Here is a 22,239-nt window from a genome sequence, read left to right as displayed (position 1 = left end):
TGAAGCCGCGAAAGTCGAAGTGTGATATAGCGAGGGATCACTGTATATCCACTTCCATCTCTCAGATTCAATAATGTCATAATTTATGTGCAGTTGTAAACAATCCACTGTATTAGCTTTGATACTTCTAGCATTAAGCCAAGCAATTTGAAATTTTGAAATTTGTTATTTTAGCTTCTTGCCAGTTAATTATTAGGTTAGTAATTTATTGGTTAGCAATTTATTAGTTAATTTATTTGTTACTAACTTATTTTCACATTACACACAAGACAATAGTGACTCTATAAATATGTAACAATAAAATTCATTCCTTTATATTAATTTATGAAATGGGACTGTTCTGTACTCCCATGTTCTGCTGTTTCCTGATTTTAATAATTTCAGACTAATTTCATACCATATGCCTTTTCCAGTAAATTAGTGCCTCTGTAACTTTCCCCATTGGTAGAGCTTCAGCTTGTGCCATAAGCATTCTAGTCCACAATAAACCAATGCCTCTCTATTCGACACTAAGATTTAAAATCCATACTGAACACACACCCTTTAAACATTTACACAGAGCAATGTAAAAGTGTGCTACTAAAAAAGGGAGAACAAAGGATCTGTTCAAAACTTTTTAAAAACCTGCCACGATCTAATCAATAATGTTTTAGAATAAGCTTTTATATTGGGGGGATTATTCTCTTCCTTATTTTCTACTCTTAAAGTTTTACACTGGCTTTTGGCTTTCCACTATTTCTTTGTGTGTGGTTAGGGTTCCTGGGGAGGGGTTGAATTGAATTTAGTTATGTCAAGTTTGACTTGCTTGAATGAAATGTTACTTGCTTGCAATAATTCCAGAAAAAAAACAGGAGGACAAAAAAATATTTTAAAGGGGAAGAAAACCTGTAAGAAGTGTGGCATACCCTTCAGTGCCACCGAGAAACAGTTTTAGGAGCAAGTGCTGTATACTTGATATGTATTGCTCAATCTTGTCTTTAATAGTAGTTTAATTTAACTGTATTCACCTATAGTTACTTGGATCTGTGCAATCATATTTTTCTATATCATGAGATAATATTTTCAAGCTTCCATTTTTTTTATACATTTCACTAGTCGACTGTGGTTCCTGAGAGATGCACAATACAGGAATAGAAATATATAGTTCTGTCTTGACCTCCAAACATCCATCCATCCTCTTCCGCTTATCCGAGGTCGGGTTGCGGGGGCAGCAGCTTGAGCAGAGAGGCCCAAACTTCCCTCTCCCCGGCCACTTCTTCTAGCTTCTCCGGGAGAATCCCAAGGCATTCCCAGGCCAGCTGGGAGACAGTCCCTCCAGCGTGTCCTGGGTCTTCCCCGGGGCCTCCTCCCGGTTGGACGTGCCCAGAACACCTCACCAGGGAGGCGTCCAGGAGGCATCCTGATCAGATGCCCGAGCCACCTCATCTGATTCCTCTCGATGCAGAGGAGCAGCGCCTCTACTCTGAGCCCCTCCCGGATGACTGTGCTTCTCACCTTATCTTTAAGGGAAGGGCTAGACACCCTGCGGAGGAAACTCATTTCAGCCACTTTTATTCGCGATCTTGTTGATCGACTGGTAAATTGAGAGCTATGCCTTACGACTCACCTCGTTTTTCACCACGACAGACCAATGCAGAGCCCACATCACTGCGGATGCCGCACCAATCCGCCTGTCGATCTTGCGCTCCATTCTTCCCTCATTCGTGAACAAGACCCAGAGATACTTGAACTTCTGTACTTGGGGCAGGATCTCTCTCTCAACCCTGAGAGGGCACTCCACCCTTTTCCAGCTGAGGACCATGGTCTCAGATTTGGAGGTGCTGATTCCCATCCCAGCCGCTTCACACTCCGCTGCGAACCAATTCAAAGAGAGCTGAAGATCACAGCCTGATGAAGCAAACAGGACAACATCATCTGCAAAAAGCAGTGACCCAATCCTGAGTCCACCAAACCGGACCCCCTCAACACCCTGGCTGCGCCTAGAAATTCTGTCCATAAAAGTTATGAACAGAATCAGTGACAAAGGTCAGCCCAGGCCGAGTCCAACTGTCACTGAAAGCGGGCTCGACTTACTGCCAGCAATGCGGACCAAGCTTTGAAACCGGTTGTACAGGAACCGAACAGCTCTTATCGGGGGGTCTGGTACCCCATACTCCCGGAGCACCCCACAGGATTCCCCTAGGGACACAGTCGAACACCTTTTCCAAGTCCACAAAACACATGTAGACTGGTTGGGCAAACTCCCAAGCACCCTACAGGATTCTTCAACAGGTGTAGAGCTGGTCCACTGTTCCGCGACCAGGACGAAAACCACACTGTTTTTCCTGAATCTGAGGTTCGACTTTCCGACAGACCCTCCTCTTCAGAACCCCCGAATAGACTTTTCCAGGGAGGCTGAGGAGTGTGATCCCTCTGTAGTTGGAACACACCTTTCGGTCCCCCTTTTTTTAGGAGGGGGACCACCACCTGTCTGCCAGTCCAGAGGCACTGTCCCCAATGTCCATGCAATGTTGCAGAGGCGTGTCAACCAAGACAGTCCAACATCCAGAGTCTTGAGGAACTCCGGGCGTATCTCATCTACCCCCGGGGCCCTGCCACCAAGGAGTTTTTTAACCACCTCGGTGACCTCAGTCCCAGAGATGGGGTAGCTCACCTCGGAGTCCCCAGGCTCTGCTTCCTCATTGGAAGGCATGTTAGTGTGATTGAGGAGGTCTTTGAAGTACTCGCCCCACCCACCCACAACGTCCCGAGTTGAGGTCAGCAGTGCACCATCCCCACCATATACGGTGTTGACACTGCACTGCTTCCCCCTTCTGAAATACTGGATGATGGACCAGAATCTCCTTGAAGTTGTCTGAAAGTCGTTCTCCATGGCCTCCCCAAACTCCTCCCATGCCCGAGTTTTCGCCTCAGCAACCACCGAAGCCGCATTCTGCTTGGCCTGTCGGTACCTACTGTATTTGCTGCCTTCAGAGTCCCACAGGACAAAAGGGTCCGGTAGGACTCCTTCTTCAGCTTGATGGAATCCCTCACTGCCGGTGTCCACCAACAGGTTCGGGGATTGCCGAACCATTCTCTATTAAATTAGATGGGTGGAATATTAGTGCCATTTGCTCCTTAGTCTTAGATATTTGAAGCAGTGATTATACTATCCTAGATTAACGACTATTTATCTCAATCTAAGGTCTTAAAGAAGAGCTGAGCATGTAAATGATACAGTCAAATAATGTAGAAAATTTGTAAATAAATTGTAACATCATTTATTTATTCTTACTGTTGACAGATGACATTGTATTATTTGGGTAGGTACTGCTTGATGTTTTTAGGGGGTGTAATGTAATATCTGTCTGATATTGTGCTTGATTTAACTATAGCTTTCAGAATTTTCAATTCCTTATGTTAAAAGAGGTTAATTGCTTTTAGTTAAAAAGACTGCTGTCTTAAGATTTTTTAGAAGTTTTATATTTGATGCTCAGAACGCTTACGTGTATGCATCTTGGCTGACTCGCATTCTCAGTGCTCTTTTGACGTGTCCTCTGAGCACATCGTCAGAAATGAATGCAACATGTGCATGAGTTGCAGTATCAGCAAAAGTTGGGTGGCGCGTGTGTTGAAGTTTTGGTATGTGACATCAGCATTGTTGTTTACTATCAACATCTCCATAGTGACAGACACAACAGTTGTCATCAACTCTCTAGCTCTTTGAAAGTGGCTGTGGAAACAAAGCATGCAGCTCCAACAGGAACAATGTGCGTGGTTCGATGTTTGATGCAGTGAAGCAAAGCATCAGACTGAAATGCAAACATTTGAAAGTATTGGTGGTGCGTTTCTTCATCCATTTGTCATATAGGCAATACAAGCGTCATATTTTCCACATTGTAATGACGTGATACATTTAAAGGTCTCATATATAGAGTCAAATCTGTCAGAAAGCCAATGGGGTCCAGTCTATTAACGATCGGAACTGGTGTGGTGCTGAGGCATTGCCTGCTGCATGGCGGCACTTGGGTCCCAATTTGTGGCGGCCCATATGGGTAGGCATGTGAACCATCTTGTCTCTCCGTAATGATGATCAACTTCCTCTACTGTTGGAGGAGCTTTGTCGACATTTTATTAGCAGCGCACTCTGAGGTGTCGCTCCTTTAAACTAGTGTATTGTGAGACTCGGATTAAGTCACTCCCTGGGTGCCTTGTCTTTTTTCAGTGAGGGAGACATTTTATTCACAGCTTTGCATAGTGGTTGACAGGTTCCCGCAAGGTGACACTCCTCTGGTCATGGGTGACTTCAGTGCGACCGCTGGCACTGACAAGGCTAGCTATGAGGATTGTGCCGGTCCCCATTAGTATGGCGACCGTGGTGAAAGTGGCTTCATGCTCCTTGACTTTGTAAAAGGTCAGGGGTGGCAGATTGATGAACCCTGGTTCCAGTGCCCTAGTGTGTCAGAAGGAGCGGGGGAGGGTTTGTCCATCATGTGGTCAACAGTGCATCTGATAGCACTATTTATGTCCAGTACAGAAATTCCCAAAACTAGTACTGTACCATTTTACCAGTATACCGTGCAACCCTGTGCTCTTCACTAATTAGCTGAAGTTCTAAAATAAGTACTCAACAAGTATAAAAGTTGTGCTTACAGTATCAGAGCCCTGAAAACCCTGTGCTAATGTGGAAACATAAAGAAGTAGAAAAGTGGAAGTAAGCATGAGATGGACGAGAGTGCATTGAGCCAATGCAGTGGTTTGTATGTAAGTCATCAAGTTTTTTTTGTTTTATATTTGGTTATAAAGCACCTAAATAGATGTAAATTTTGGATAGCATGCGCAAGTAACAAATACATAATCATTAACTCATAAATGTGAAAAGACATGCACACCACCTTCCTTTGACGGGGGAAAAAGGGCATTCAGCAACATTATTTTATATATACAGCTACAAGAACAAGCTTGTAAACCCTTTAGAATCACATGTATATTTGCATTAATTGCTCATAAAAATGTGGTCTGATTTTCAACTATCTGCATAAGTTAATAGCGCACAGCCACAGACAGTTGTACTTATTCTCATCAATGCTGAACATATTACAGTATTTAGATGTTGTGTAGTCTAGGCTCAAAAAGTATGGAAAGTATTTAGTAACTGTTGCAATCTCCATTAGCTGCAGTAACTTTCATCAGACGTTTCCTGTAATTGCTGATAAAACTTACACAGCTGTTGTGAGGGTCACTACAATGATATTCAGTGATAAAATATTTTGTGATACTATTTTGAATAGTGTTTAGTTTGGTGCTGCTTTACTGCTTTAATAAATATGTTGCTCCCTCCATCATGCTTCACATTTGCAGTGTGGTTTTGGTATTGATTCCCAGTACCCCTAATAAAACATAATGTTACACATTTCTGCCTAACAGGTTAACTTTTATATTATCTGTCCATAGACCACTGTTCTAGAAGTTTTGTAGAATATTCAGGTGGTCTTTTGAAAACTTGATGTGCAGTATTTTTTTCTTTGGGGTACATTGGTTTCCTCTGTGGTGTCCATCTATGAATAGTATTCATGTTCAGTTCCATTTATTTTTGTGCAGGCTCAGAGTTGTGTAACAGGTGTTAAGGTAAAATACAATTACAGAGATTACTAACTACATAATACACATAAAGCTGTAGATTAGTTTAATGCCATATAAGTTTAATGTCATATAAGTGGACCTAACCTTACTGTATTTGTCCATTAACATTGTCATTGAGCTAAGGCGAATTAACAACAAAGGAGAGAAAACCAAAAACTTTATTTATCGGCATCACTGGAGAAAATAAACCTTTCCATAGTTTGGTATAATGCAGAGTCAAAAAACGCAGTCAGACAGTCACAATTTTGGGGACCTAGACCACCTGACTACTCCTGTATCCTGGGCTTTGTACAGTATAATTATCTGCTTTGCACTCTGATATGTTGACAGAATGTTTTCATCATTTGATACCAGTATCTCTAGCATCTTTCTCATGGAAAACAGCTTAGAAATACAGGTCAGCCCTTGTGATTTGCACGTTTACAATGCGTGGATCTGGCCATGTGCAAGTTTGTCATCAAAAGATGAGGGCACTAGTTTTAAGTGAGCTAGGATTGCAGTCGGTGATATCTTTTTGTTTCAGTTCTTCACTGTTTACAGTTGGATTACACTTACACCAATTGGATTGCAGTTTTCTCTGGATTTATGTTCTTGTCCCGCGCCGTGTTGTTTGTGTGATTTTTCTCTGCATTCGAAAACATCTTTGTCTGGGAGTGTTCCCAACTTCTACTAATCTTCACATATGTCGGCAACACAGTAGGATAAAATTTTACATAACTTTCAGGAGCCTGTTCACAGGGAATTTCATTTCATAACTACACCACTATCATCTGCATCTGCAAAACTGGACTGTGCCTTGAGTGTTTATCATTTTGTGCTGAGTGTTTTTTTTTCTGTACTGTTAATTTTTTTTTACTACCATAAATATAGGCACAAATTTATTATAATTATTATAATAACAGAGTTACAATTAGTCTAGCAGTAACCTTCCTGTGAACTGTTTTTTTGTCCAGGCAATAGATTTAGGTGAATAGCTAATCAAAGCGTTGTGGATTTAGTTAATTTGGTATTTTTTCACTTATGCATTGGGTGAACTTTAAAAAATTATTTTCTTATTTTTCATTATCATTAAAACCATGTAAAATGCATACAAAAATTAAAACGTGGTTGATTTCAAATTAAAAATCTGAGATGGTAACATTTAGAAAAATGTGTTGAGCTGAAATGCTTAATACTTTTCCCGTCAGCAATGCTAGTGCCAACTTGCCTCAAAAGACTTAAAGTTGATATTGTTGCAGAATGTGGCTCTGCAAAATATTTGAGAGCAGAATACTTATACAATACTTATATTTTTATCTAGCGTAAAACATTGTCACGAACGTGTGACATTATAGTGCATTGAATTTAAAATATCATAAATAACAAAATCAAGTCTAAATGCTGAAGCCACTCTATATACATTTTAAAGGAGATTGTATAGTGTAACATTTTTCTGTGTCAGTGTTTCTAATTTCTGGATTCCAATTATATTTTCAGTTTAAAGAGCTTTACTTTCTTTGGACTGGGCCTCTGATCTGTGTTGTAACAGTCATAACTGGTAACATTGCATTTTAAAATATTCAAACAAGTTTCCTGTTTCACCATTTATAATGTGAGTGATCACAAATCATTAAGTTTTTAAATCTTAAATTTAGATAATCCCTTATGGTAGAGGCATTTTGCAGTAAGTGACAAGATTGAGTACATTAGACGGTTAGCTCAGGTTGGACAGTTGGGAGAGATGCTGGGTATATTGGGAGAAGGATGTTCAAGATGGAGCTGCCAGGTAGAGGAAGAATGTTGTCTGGTCCGATGAGCAGACCAGTAGTGAAAATGGAAAAATAAGTCAAGGTGGTAAACAACCAACGATATGCATGAAGGTGGTTTTGTTGGTGGAAAAGATAATCTGAGAGACATCAAGCCAGCCAGATTAAGGCCAGATATTTGCCATTAAACTGGTACAGGCAAAATTCTAAGATGTAGGTGTCAAGAACTAAATTTAGAACAGTACTAAATTTAGTACTGTGTAAGAAAAATAATAATCTTACAAAATGCAAGTCATACTGCATGTTTTACTGTAAATTTTCAGTGCAGTAATGAGAAAAGAATAAAGACTGAATCAGCTTTGAAATGTAATAAGTTCTAGTCAGAACATTGTTTACAATTAAACCATTTGGCAAAGTAATTCTAAGGTACAGTTTGCCTTTAGTTACTCAACATTATTTGTATAACTACTATTTTTAAATCTTTATATAGGGGTTATTTAGAAAAAAAGTTAATAAATATTAAAGTGTAAATACTCCACATAAAATCCAATTCACAATCAACTTTGATTTTCTTTGTTTGAATTTCAAAATGGTGGTTCTTTGTATAATGATGTAGTGCAGTTTTTAATCCTCTTTTCCTTTTTGTTTCAGATTCAGTTTAGAGAGAAAGTACTATGGACTGCTATAACACTTTTTATTTTCTTGGTATGCTGTCAGGTAAGAGAATTTATGCTTTAAACCAAAAGCAGTATAATAATGTAATAGAAACAGATGTGTTGACAAAAAACTGAGATATCCTTTCAACTCAACCACTGCACTGCATTGTTCAAATAATTTTCATCTGGCAATCTGTTAACATCCATCCATTATCCAACCCACTATATCCTAACTACAGGGTCACTGGGAGTCTGCTGGAACCAATCCCAGCCAACACAGGGCGCAAGGCACACACTAGGGACAATTTAGGATCGCCAATGCACCTAACCTGCATCTCTTTGGACTATGGGAGGAAACTGGAGAACCCAGAGGAAGCCCACGCAGACAGGGGGTAGAAAATGCAAACTCCATGCAGGGATGATCCGGGAAGTGAACCCGGATCTCCTTACTGCAAGGCAGCAGCGCTACCAGTTTTTGGCAGGCATTTGCTTTCAGAAATATAAATAATGATTGTTTATTTTTATCAATTTACAAAATGTAAAGTGAGCAAACAAAAGAAAAATCTAAATCAAATCAATATTTGGTGTTACTACCTTTTGCCTTCAAGCCAGCATCAATTCTTATAGGTACACTTGTACAAAGTCAGGGATTTTGTAGGATTACAGTCAGGTGTATGATCAACCAGTTATACCAAACAGTTGCTAATGATCATCAATGTCACACGTAGGTTGAAACACAGTCATTAACTGAAACAGAAACAGCTGTGTAGGAGGCTTAAAACTGGGTGAGGAACAGCCAAACTCTGCTACCAAGGTGAGGTTATGGAAGACAGTTTCATGTCATGGCAAGATTGAGCACAGAAACAAGACACAAGGTAGTTATACTGCATCAGTGAGGTCTCTCCCAGACAAAGATTTCAATGCAGACTGGCGTTTTCAAGATGTGCTGTTCAAGCTCTTTTGAAGAAGCACAAAGAAACGGTCAACGCTGAGGATCGTAGACGCAGTGGTCAACCAAGGAAACTTAGTGCAGCAGATGAAAGACACATCAAGCTTATTACCCTTCGAAATCGGAAGATGTCCAGCAGTGCCATCAGCTCAGAACTGTCAGAAATCAGTGGGACTCCGGTACACCCATCTACTGTCCGGAGAAGTCTGGCCAGAAGTGGGCTTCATGGAAGAGTTGCAGCCAAAAAGCCATACCTCCGACGTGGAAACAAGGCCAAGTGACTCAAGTATGCCTGAAAACATAGGAACTGGGGTGCAGATAAATGGCAGCAGGTGCTCTGGACTGATGAGTCAAAATTTGAAACATTTGGCTGTAGCAGAAGGCAGTTTGTTCGTTGAAGGGCTGGAGAGCGGTACAATAATGAGTGTCTGCAGGCAACAGTGAGGCATGGTGGAGGTCCCTTGAACGTTTGGGGCTGCATTTCTGCAAATGGAGTTGGAGATTAGGTCAGGATTAATGGTGTTCTCAATGCTGAGAAATACAGGCAGATACTTATCCATCATGCAATACCATCAGGGAAGCGTATGATTGGCCCCAAATTTATTCGGCAGCAGGACAACGACCCCAAACATACAGCCAAAGTCATTAAGAACTATCTTCAGTGTAAAGAAGAACAAGAAGTCCTGAAAGTGATGGTATGGCCCTCACAGAGCCCTGATCTCAACATTATCGAGTGTGACTGGGATTACATGAAGAGACAGAAGGATGTGAGGAAGCCTACATCCACAGAAGATCTGTGGTTAGTTCTCCAAAATGTTTGGAACAACCTAGCAGCCAAGTTTCTTCAAAAACTGTGTGCAAGTGTACCTAGAAGAATTGATGCTGTTTTGAAGGCATAAGGGTGGTCACACCAAATATTGATTTGATTTAGATTTCTCTTTTGTTTATTTACTGCATTTTGTTGATTGATGAAAATAAATGATTAACACTTCCATTTTTGAAAGCATTCTTTGTTTACAGCATTTTTTTCATAACTGCCTAAAACTTTTTTTATATATTTATATATATATATATATATATATATATATATATATATATATATATATATATATATATATAAAATAATACACACACACACACACACACACACAGATAGATAGATATATATAGTTCGGATTCAGCGGGTTGGAAAATGGATATATATATATAACATGTATGTATGGCAGTACAGGTAATAGTGTTACTAATAAAGTGATTTAAATAAAAATATTACATTGATGTAGTACATCTTGTTCAGTGTTCACAATCCCTTTACAGATGTTTTGAGATTCAGAGGCTATATCCTGGTGCAGCAGTGATTTAAACTTTGGATCCAAAGCAGTGGTGTTGTGGAGGAAATTTTAATGACCAGGGTCAACATACCTTGGTTGAAATCTGGTCTCTAATGGCAGTTTTAACATACCTCACTCTGAGGTTGTCCTCATTCAGTACAGCAATGGATTTCTTGAGCATAATAGATAGAACCCTGTACTTAACTGGTGGAAAGGTGTTCTTTTCTTTAAACGCTGTTCCTTTTTTCCCCCAAGCAAGCCTTTTGTGTTTTATGGCCAAAGAGTGATATTGGCTTCATCTATCCACAGCACTTGGTTCCAAAAGGCCTTTGTGTTACAGAAATATTGTTTTGCATACTGAAGACATTGTTTTTTATAATGAGATTGAAGGTAATTCTTCCAATAGCAGTTCTATGATGACCATGTCTGTATAAGTAATGCTGCCTAGCAGAGCAGTGCACAACAAAAACTCATTTCTTGAAATAAACTTGGCTACAGGTCTCTTGCAGTCATATTGTGGTTTTCCTTTGCCTCCATGTACAGTATACAAGCTCTTCTGTATCTCGATTTTTGTGGTCTTCCAGATCTTAATTTGACCTCCACAGTTATCCTTAGCTACCATTTTGTAACAAAATTTTTGAATATGCAAATTGCTAGCTTCAACTGCTTTGACATCTTTTATTAATCTTCACCCACTTTGTAGGCATCAATAAGTTTAATTTTCAGGTTCTCGTTAAGTTTCTTAGAAGAGCCTATAGTTTTTGAGTGTTAATACAATGTTTGAAAAGTCAAGGAATTTATTATGCTCTGAAATTATCATCTGACAATTCCTAATAACAATTCTTGACCAGACTAACACCTGACACGCTAATAAGCGATGAAAGCGTACCGCTGAAGGGTGCCAAAACCTATGAAAATACCACACTCTTTATGTATTTTTTATATTTTCTCAGTTCATCAAATAATTAACATTACTGTTTTAATAAAAATGCCATAGTCTTGGTTTTTTTGCTGTTGAAGCTGTATTTACTTTTTTTGCTTATATAATTTGGCCAAACTTTTGCAAGGAACTTTTTATTTATAAATACATGTAAATATATAAAACCATTTACATCTTGCCTGAAGAAGGAGCCTGAGTTGCCTCGAAAGCCTGCATATTGTAATCTTTTTAGTTAGCCAATAAAAGGTGTCATTTTGCTTGGCTTTTCTCTAAAACCAGTTTAGCTGATTTGAAGATGAACACCATTTGGGGAAAAAAACACAAAAACAAGCCAAAAAATTAGATTAGCACCAAATGCCAATCCTAGCCACACTTCTTCCATTCTCCAGTCACCTCCAATCAAAATACGTTTTACAGAGGAAACAATATTAGAATGTACCATTACCATGCAGTTTGACAAGAAGGCCATAAATCTGATTTTCACAACAGCAGGAGGGCGGGCATGTAAGCTGTTTTGTTTCACAAGGGTTATTTAGCATCTTGTGTTTGGGCGAGTAGTTTGTTCCCATAATAAAATACAAGTATCACATTTGTTGTATTTTAGCATTGGAGTGATAAATATTTTTAAGCATAAAACATGAAATAACTAGTTGAGCGACCAGGCCATGTTCGCAGATTTTTCAGATGCACATTGTGGTCCACAAGTAGTCCTCAAAGTATGTACCAAAAACAAAAAAACATCCCTTACAGAGGTGTTTTAAGCTACTGTAATTTGGCATTAACTTATGAATTCCTTGTAAACATGTACATGATTCTCATTCTTTATATTAAATGTTTATCAAATTTTATTATAATTTAACATCCTTAGTATTCACACTTGTAATCGGTTATGCTTTTTATTCATGTTTTGCACAGTAAATGCAAATCACAAGAACATATTTAAGACATAAGCAACACTGCTGATGCAAATTTAAAAAATGGCTAAAACACATACAAAGCAGAATCTTAACACACATTATACTGCATTTAACTGTTTCAGAAAGCTGTTGGAACCTAAGTTTCCACCAGATCTGTCCCCTGCTTCCCATAGCTTCACTACTGCTTCACTTCCCAGCAAGGCAAACCTGACCAGCTCTGAAGCCATGATCCAGCAAAACCAGGTCTGCTAAATGTGCCAGTAAGGTAGGACCTCCAAAAAGAAACCAAAATAGAACAATATAAATTGTACAATTACACTCTATTGCCAAAAGTATTGGGACGCTGCCTTTACACACTCACACACAAGCTTTAATGACATCCCATTCTTAATGCATAGACTTTAATACGGGGTTAGCCCACACTTTGCAGCTATAACAGCTTCATCTCTTCTGGGAAGGCTTTCCACAAGGTGTAGGAGTGTGTTTTTGGGAATTTTGACTATTCTTCCAGGAGAGCATTTGTGATGTCAGGCACTGATGATGGACGAGAAGGCCCGACTTGCAGTCTCTGCTCTAATTCATCCATAAGGTATTCTATCGGGTTGAGTCAGTGCTCTGTGCAGCCCAGTCAAGTACTGCCACACCAAACTCGCTCATCCATTTCTTTATAGACCTCGCTTTGTTTTCTGGTGTGCAGTCTTGTTGGAACAGGAAGGGGCCATCCCCAAACTGTTCCTACAAAGTTGGGAGCATGAAATTATCCAAAATGGCTTTGTATGCTGAAGCATTAAGTGTTCCTTTCACTGGAACTAAGGGGCCAAGCACAACCCCTGAAAAACAACCCCACACTATAATTCCCCCTCCACTAAACTTTACACTTGACACAATACAGTCAGCCAAGTATCGTTCTCCTGGCAACCGCCAATCCCAGACTCATTCATCGAATTACCAGTGTCACAATAACGAGACATATGAGTCATGAAAAAGGTTTGGGGCAGCCACCTGTATAATTGAGTTCCTGGCTGCAAAGTCAATCAAATGAATATAGCACTGCTGTGCACAAAATAGAGTCCAAAACAGAACTGAGGGACTGGGGAAAAGGTGTAGGTTTTTAAAGGGGAAGACAGGAAGTGAGATCATAGGGATCGGGCTCATGGTCTTCAGCCATTGGTTCAAGTCCGGACATGACATTACAGGGGCCGGGGCCAGCATGGTCTTCTGCCATAGGCTCGGTCCCGGAAGTGAAGTCCAGAGAGCCAGGTGGGATCTCCCGTGAATGGTCTACAGGAAAGGGAGAAATAGTCAGTGCACTCTGCCACAACCCGGCATGCTTCGGAACTGCCCTTACTCAAGCCCTTTAGCTGCCTCCCATGTGCATGTGTGTGACACCAGACAGAGAAGCGTGATTCATCACTCCAAAGGACACATCTCCACTGCTCTAGAGTCCAGTGGCGGTGTGCTGTACACAACTGCATTGAACGCTTTGCATTGCACTTGATGATGTAAGGCTTGGATGCAGCTGCTCGGCCATGGAAACCCATTCCATGAAGCTCTGTACGCACAGTTCTTAAGCTTTAGGAGGCCAATAGCTATTGACTTTGCAGAAAGTTTGCGACTTCTAACACACTGTGCGTCTCAGCATGTGCTGTCCCCGCTCTGATTTTTACATGGCCTACCATGGCTGAGTTGCTGCTGTTCCCGATTTGATCCCAATTTGCTGTTTCCAATTTCCCAACTTTGTTATAATACCACTAACCGTTGACTGTGGGATATTTAGTAGTGAGGAAATTTCACGAACGGACTTATTGCACAGGTGGCATCCTATCATGGTACCATGATTGAATTCCCTGAGCTCCTGAGAGCGACCCATTATTTGACAAATGTTTGTAGAAGCAGTCTGCATGCCTATGTTCTTGAGTTTATACACCTTTGGGCATAGAAGTAATTGGAACACCTGAATTCATTGATTTGGAGTGGTGTCCCAATACTTTTGGCAATATAGTGTATACAGTATGTTCCATATCTGCTTCTTTTTTATGTACTCTTGATTTTGCATAATCTTTTACTATAAACTAATTTGTCCAAGGCTGACCATGAGACACATGTAAAATAAAATATTGAGTCTAGTACTTCAGAAAAACATTTTGAACCAACATGAGCAAACTTTTTACTTCACCCATTTTAGGTATAACCACTTAAATCTCTGGAAACAATCCTATAACATCTTGAACATCTAAAATAAGTTAATTTGCACAGTAGTTGGTGGCTGAGATTTGACCTTTTAATTGAAGAAAAAAAAAAAAAAACAAGGTTCTTTATTTTATATTTTTTATTATTCTGTCCTCCTTGACCATTGGACCATATTTTATTCTTTGTTAATTATTATTGCCTAGTTTTTACATATTTTTCTTTCTTCATCTAATAAAGCACTTTGAGCGACATTTGTATGAAAATGTGCTACACAAATAAATATTGTCCATGAAAATTGTTAGAATATCAGAGAGCCACAGCTGTAGACACGCCACTCTAGCAAATGCCCTAGACTGTTAACATGCTAGCATTATATATATTTTATACACCTACTAAAACAGAGTTATTAAATTAAACAAATGAAGGAAATAAATAATTACAGTTAACTTTAAATCAGAAAAAAAACTGTCTACTCAGTCCCACGTAAACTCTTTAAGAAAGCAGAAGAAAATTTTGGGGGGGTGCGGGTTGGAAGGGGAAGACCAGCCTTGAGAGAGTGAGCGAGCACGCACAGCAGTAACCAAGAGATCTCCACGTCACTGACCATGAGTCACTCCGTTCCAAACAAACCGTACAGCAGACTGTCATTTTCTGATTCTAGAAGTGGATGGCCCAACAGTAGAGGTCTCAGTAAGGACCAATTAATAGAATGAGGCCTTTTTGGGGGACAAAGCTGGGATATCCAGTTGGAGGCTGTGACAGAGGACCAGAAAAAGGAGAAAAGTGTAATTCCAAAATGTACAGTAATTTAGAGAGCAGAAATGGCTGTAGGAGCTGTTAGCCAGGTCCACAGCATGAATTTGTGACATTTCATTTTGTTCACTATATACTGTGGTGTGTGATTGCTTCATAAAAGTATTTTGATAGGCTCAGATAAACAATTTAGTAATAAGAGAATAACAACAGGTTGCACATTCTTGCATCACTTAAATTTCTGAAAATATGGAAATACTAGGGGGCTCCGCTTGCCCACCCCCGGGTTTGGTTTACCGGATACACAATTTAAAGTGATTATGTTCATGGGAATTGTTACCTATGCATTATTTTCACTTTTACGTGGTGAAATCTCATTCTCGCAGGAAGTATAACGCTGCTTGCTTTGTGAAGTGGGTGAGGGGGCAGCTGAACGCATGCTAAGGAGATGCTGTCAGACCAGCTGTGGTCTTGCTGCTGGCGAGCTGCCTGTTATATTTGTAGCGCTGCGTATCGATCATTTAAAAGCCTGTACAGCAGCTGTCTTTTTCCACTTCGCGTCTCTGCCGCTCGCGTTGTAAAAGGGAAGGGGGGGGGTGGTTCGGGTTGGGCTGAACACACACTAAGGAAAAGTGGTTGGATCATCTGCTGGCTTGTTACTGCTGACGTGCTGCATGTTCTGCTTGTTACTTCTTGTTGTTGTATGAGCAAGTGTCTCTGCCAGAAGCATTCCAACAACTGCTAGGTTAGATGTTGTGAACTTGTTTTAAGTGTTGTCTCACTGCCTTGTCTCGCAGGACGTCCCTCCCTCCCAAGATTTTTTTTTTTATAATGGAGAGAAATTATAATTCTCCATATCACTCTTAATCTGTGATTGCTCAGTGTTTTGTTTGACACTTGCTGCTATAGTTGCCAATAACTAGTATATTTTTTGTGCAACTATATATAATGAAGAACATTTTTAGTAAAGTACTGCCAACTGTATAATGAAATCTTAAGGTTAGCAGATGGGTGTTTTCTGAGACACTGTATGGAACATTTAATTAACCTTTCAATTTCATATTCATCCAGGCAGTCCTGTTGACTCTGTTAAGTCTCACTTTCTTAATGCCTTGTAAAAGTATTATCATGCTGATGATAATCCTGTCAGTGCATACAGATATAAAATGTTTGAATATATGGGCAGCATAGTACATTTGGAATGATTTTGTTTTGTTGTCTTTTTCTTAAGGGCGCAGTGGTAGCGCTGCTGCCTCACAGTTAGGAGACCTGGGTTCGCTTCCCGGGTCCTCCCTGCGTGGAGTTTGTATGTTCTCCCCGTGTCTACATGGGTTTCCTCCGGTTTCCTCCCACAGTCCAAAGACATGCAGGTTAGGTGGATTGGCGAATCTAAATTGTCCCTAGTGTGTGCTTGGTGTGTGGGTGTGTGTGTCCTGCGGTGGGTTGGCCCTGCCCGGGATTGGTTCCTGCCTTGCCCTGTGTTGGCTGGGATTGGCTCCAGCAGACCCCCGTGACCTTGTGTTCGGATTCAGCGGGTTGGAAAATGGATGGATAATAGGCAGCAAAAATATATTGTTTTCTCCTCTTTTCCAAGTTAAAGTACAGTACTTTGCATTTATACAGTGTTCATCATTAATGTTACTATATTATTAGCAATGTATTAATTGCATTATTATTAATGTATAATTTATAAGCATGTGAAAATGCATATAATTTAATTTGAAAGTCTCGTAATTTATTTTATAACATTTATGTTCTTGCATATAAGTATCTCTAATTAATGTTTGGGTCTGACACTATCCTGAGAACAATTCCATACTACAGTATTCCTGGTGAATGTGTCATATGCCATTTCATAAATATTCCTAAGTACTTTTTAAAATATTATTTTGCAGATCCCATTATTTGGAATAATGTCCTCAGACTCTGCAGATCCTTTCTACTGGATGAGAGTAATCTTGGCATCAAATCGGGGTACATATTTATATGCTTTTCATCACTCTCATTACTTATTTGCATTTGTAAACAAATAATCATACACCAGTAATCTCCCTTTTGTATGTAACAATCATAATATTTTTTAAAAAGTTTTAAAAACTTCAGATTTCTTTTAACTTTCTTTGTTTTCAATATGTTAGCTTTCTCAGACTAGAAAGTAAGGAGTGCTTTGTATTAAATTAGTAGATTTAATTTGTTAATATTTTATTTTTGAAACTGGCATCAATGTTTATTAGAGTCATGAAAAGTTGAACAGTTCTAAAAAATAATTTTGTACAAGCAAGTTTTTACTAAATATAACAAAGTTTAAAATTAAAGCAACACTATGTTTGAAGAAGACAGAAGAAGCAACATAGGAGAAACAAAAAACAATGAAACCCTCCAGTCTTATCCCTACTACAAGACTACCATCTAGTTGACCTCAAGAGGACATCCAGATTACAATGCAAAATTATAGCTCAAGGACCAATTCTTAGTATTTGGTTTAGACGATCTATTGATTCTCTTAACAGATAGTTTAAATAGTAAAAGTTTGTAAAAGGAGGATTTCCAGTGGTTCATGAATAAAGACTCAGTCTCTCTTCAGTGAGAGTCGAGGACTGATTTGGAAGCTACTATATGGTACTTTCCGAAAAGTTTATTTATTTTTTTTTTTTGTCTGAAAGTGTTTAGGTAGGCAGGGGGGAATAAATGTCCAATATGAGGAGAAAAGGGAATTTTTGTATCCAGATCCAGGAACCTATAGCAAAACTCTTGGGGAGTGGTATATAGTCAATGTATGTTTATAGGTTATAGTTTGAAATAGAGTGTGTTGATAATGTGAATTTCTAGACAAAGGTGTCATATTTTGAAAAATGCCATTCCAAGATAAAGTAATATTAGGAAGAAGGTCTTCTTGTTGTATTCTATTTAAGGGAATGGGTGTGTAGAAGTTTGTTAGTCTTATTTGTTTTTCTGGGGACCATTGAAATTTTGTTATGAGTGTTGACTTGTATTATTCTGGTTTAATAGCCATTGCATATACAATCCTATACCAACTCACTGAGCTGCCATGCTGCTTAGAATATGCTGCAGTATGATATACTGTATAAGCAAGTGATCACTGCATAAGTTATGTATGGCAAATTACTCTTATATGGTTCAGCATTTTTTTTTTTTATTAACTTACCGGTTTTTCTACCGGTGATCTTGAATTACATTTATCTATGTGTGTGTGTGTGTGTGTGTGTGTGTGTGCGTGTGCGCATCTATGTATTTTTAAAAGAATGATTTTATTCAGAATCAAGGAATTGAGCCCAAATGAACTGTTCCTGAAAAAGTAACAATCCTCAGACTCGCATTAGTGTGTTTATGAAAATTGTTTAGCGTATGTACATCATTATGCAAGCATGTTATATATTGTATGTGAAACAGGCTAATACAGGCAGTATTTTATCACATAATCTCACTCTATCCTTACATCAGTTTCCCATGCCTTAGTCTTTGAAAGTTGTCTCCTTCATTTCATGTTTTGAAACATGTAGCACTGTTGTTGTTTTTGTTCTGCATGTCCAGCGTCTTACATTCTTTCTGATAGACACACTGGATCTGAGGTATAGAAGATTTTTTTGTAGTTGTTGGTTGTTGTATTCAGTATTTAGTCCATAGTTGTGACTATAACACTGAAGAACTTTCTCAGCTTTTTTTCATCACTAGGCAGCACCCCTTCTTCCCCATCATTTCCAGTGTATATGGTAGTGTTTTTGATCTTGGCTTTGTTTTAACTTGTTAATTAATTTCGTGATATTTATGTTTATTTTTTTTTTCCTTTTATGATTTTGGACTTTTGTTTTATTACTGTTTCTGAATTGCCTTTGTGTATTGTTTTACGCTGAAGGTTCTGCCTCTCGTTTAGTGTTCTTTTTCGTTTTTCACTTGGCTGATTAATGTGAAGTTTATATCAAGTTGAACCGTGTGAACAAGTCATAAAGAGTAACTGTAATGGGAGTCTCAACTTAAAATTAACTTGTTTTATTGAATTAGATTAGATGTTTGAGTGGGATGTCTTTCTGTTAGTACTTTAAATAATGCATTCCACGATTTTATGTAGTATATTAGGCGAGACACAAATAATAAATGCATTCTTGATAAGCGTTAATAAAAACATTAACAATGACCATCAAGCTCTTTTTTTCAAATATGAAAGGTATGGTCGCATCATTTTTAGTAGAACTGTTGTGGTCTTTTCTATAAATGCCCATATATTTTGTATCAAGTCTTAACTGTCGCGATCCAATCAGGCAATCAAAAAAAAAAAACTTTTTTTTTCTTTAATGTTATCATTGGTGCTGTTTTTACAGGTAAACAGAGCTAAATAGCTTATTTTGAGACAACGTCTTTGTAAAAATATGTTCTACTTGTTAACAAAATATCTGTTGGGACAATCACTAGTTAAGACCAGTAATTCTGAACAGAATAGAACTTCTTATCATGGAGTAATTTAAAATCCTAAACAGGAAAACATTTTCTAGTAGGAATGGGACTTACCTGTGGTTGTATAAATTCGTGTGCATAGAGAAGTATAAATGAAGTATATAGTATACAGGCGGTTCACGAACGTCTCGGTTCACGTACAACTCGGTTCACAACCAAAAAGTTTGCCAAACTTTTGCCTCGGTTCACAACCACACACTCGGTATACGAACAAGCCAGTTTCCCTTGCCTGCTTGAGCTGAGAGAGAGAAAGCGAAAGCGAGCAATCCACGTGGCTGCTGGGGTGGGGGAGATTGCTGCACGTGTTTGCCTGCCTGTGCCGGGGTGGAATGGGGGGATTGTTTGCGTGCACGTACTGCCTGCCTTCTGCATGGGGGGGGAGGGAAGGGGATGGGTACAGCTTAGACTCTCTCTCTGAGAAGCAGGCAGTACGTGCACGTGAACCATCCCCTGGCACAGGCAGGCTGAGAGAGAAAGAGAGAGAGAGAAAGCGAGCAAGCCGCGTGCCTGCCTGGCTTTTTCATTTAACCTGTTCATTGTTCTCAGTCAGACGTGCACTCTCTTTGTGCTCTACAGTATTTTGTGTGCTTTTGCAGTTAACTATGGCTTCTAAGCAAGTGAAGAGTGGTCAGAAGAAAGTTTTGAAGAAAATTGAAATCGAAGTAAAGAAAGAAATTATAAGATGTGGAAAAACTGTTTACCAGTTTACTCATTTACCAATTTGAGAACCCTCGTGCTTTCAAGCAGCACAATGTAAACAAAGCCAGACTGCCAGTAATGTGGAGGGCAAACACAAAAGGTTGGGTCACAAGGACTTTCTTTTTGGAATGGCTGCATGAGGCTTTCGCTCCCACCAGCTAAACAGCTAAAAACACCAGAAACCCAAGAAATCACAAGAGAGAAAACACCTGAAGGAAAACACTTCATGCCAGAACTTGACTCATGCAAGGTTAGTTTTCTTGGTGGTTTTTGTATTACGGATTTTTCAAAAGTTAATTTTTCAGTTCGTAGCGTGAATTGTTGCAATGTTACTTTTCTCTTTTTCAAATATTCGCTTTTTTCCATGTGCTTAAAACTCATGAAAGTGTTTACAGATGGAGTTGTTCATAGCACGATTAGTTGCAATGTTACTTTTCTCTTTTTTTCAAATGTTCCTTTTTTTCCGCTGTGCTTAAAACTTATTTTAAAAGTGTTTACAGCGATCGGGCTGTAAGGCTATTAGCATAAACTCCTGCAATGTTTTTTGGTTGCTTGTGGTTGGTTTTTAAAGTTCAGATTTGTTCTAATGTTCCTTTTTTTCTGCTGTGCTTAAAATTCATTTTAAAAAAAACTGCTGCACATGCTGCTGACAGAGGGTGGGTGGTGTGTGTGTGTGTGTGCTACAGAGAGAGAGCGAGAGCGCGAGCAGGCTGAGCAGGGAGCCTGGGTGTTTTGTGTCAGTGTTATTCAATGTTTTTACATTAGTTTACTATTACACTGCATTCTATGGTGTAATTAACTATATTTGTGCTTAATCTTTACATATACAGTGGTGTGAAAAACTATTTGCCCCCTTCCTGATTTCTTATTCTTTTGCATGTTTGTCACACAAAATGTTTCTGATCATCAAACACATTTAACCATTAGTCAAATATAACACAAGTAAACACAAAATGCAGTTTTTAAATGATGGTTTTATTATTTAGGGAGAAAAAATCCAAACCTACATGGCCCTGTGTGAAAAAGTAATTGCCCCCTTGTTAAAAAATAACCTAACTGTGGTGTATCACACCTGAGTTCAATTTCCGTAGCCACCCTCAGGCCTGATTACTGCCACACCTGTTTCAATGAAGAAACCACTTAAATAGGAGCTGCCTGACACAGAGAAGTAGACCAAAAGCACCTCAAAAGTTAGACGTCATGCCAAGATCCAAAGAAATTCAGGAACAAATGAGAACAGAAGTAATTGAGATCTATCAGTCTGGTAAAGGTTATAAAGCCATTTCTAAAGCTTTGGGACTCCAGCGAACCACAGTGAGAGCCATTATCCACAAATGGCAAAAACATGGAACAGTGGTGAACCTTCCCAGGAGTGGCCGGCCGACTAAAATTACCCCAAGAGCGCAGAGACGACTCATCCGAGAGGTCACAAAAGACCCCAGGACAACGTCTAAAGAACTGCAGGCCTCACTTGCCTCAATTAAGGTCAGTGTTCACGACTCCACCATAAGAAAGAGACTGGGCAAAAACGGCCTGCATGGCAGATTTCCAAGACGCAAACCACTGTTAAGCAAAAAGAACATTAGGGCTCGTCTCAATTTTGCTAAGAAACATCTCAATGATTGCCAAGACTTTTGGGAAAATACTTTGTGAACTAATGAGACAAAAGTTGAACTTTTTGGAAGGCAAATGTCCCGTTACATCTGGCGTAAAAGGAACACAGCATTTCAGAAAAAGAACATCATACCATCAGTAAAATATGCTGGTGGTAGTGTGACGGTCTGGGGTTGTTTTGCTGCTTCAGGATCTGGAAGGCTTGCTGTGATAGATGGAACCATGAATTCTACTGTCTACCAAAAAATCCTGAAGGAGAATGTCCGGCCATCTGTTCGTCAACTCAAGCTGAAGCGATCTTGGGTGATGCAACAGGACAATGACCCAAAACACACCAGCAAATCCACCTCTGA

At 39.2% G+C, this 22,239-nt stretch overlaps 1 protein-coding gene across 1 annotated transcript in view; it reads left to right on the top strand.

Annotated features, from left to right (window-relative positions):
• LOC120534053 (protein transport protein Sec61 subunit alpha) overlaps nucleotides 1-22,239 on the top strand; it is a 58,328-nt gene that overhangs the window by 12,698 nt on the left and 23,391 nt on the right. The window contains exons 3-4 of the mRNA XM_039761293.1: nucleotides 8,019-8,084; nucleotides 16,999-17,077. Coding sequence (XP_039617227.1) covers nucleotides 8,019-8,084; nucleotides 16,999-17,077 — 145 coding nt within the window. The remainder of the gene's footprint in view (nucleotides 1-8,018; nucleotides 8,085-16,998; nucleotides 17,078-22,239) is intronic.

The sequence above is a fragment of the Polypterus senegalus genome, chromosome 8 (genome assembly GCF_016835505.1).
Source record: "Polypterus senegalus isolate Bchr_013 chromosome 8, ASM1683550v1, whole genome shotgun sequence".
Lineage (NCBI taxonomy): Eukaryota > Metazoa > Chordata > Cladistia > Polypteriformes > Polypteridae > Polypterus > Polypterus senegalus.
Note: the sequence above shows the minus strand (reverse complement) of the source record. Positions and strands in the feature narration are given on the sequence as shown.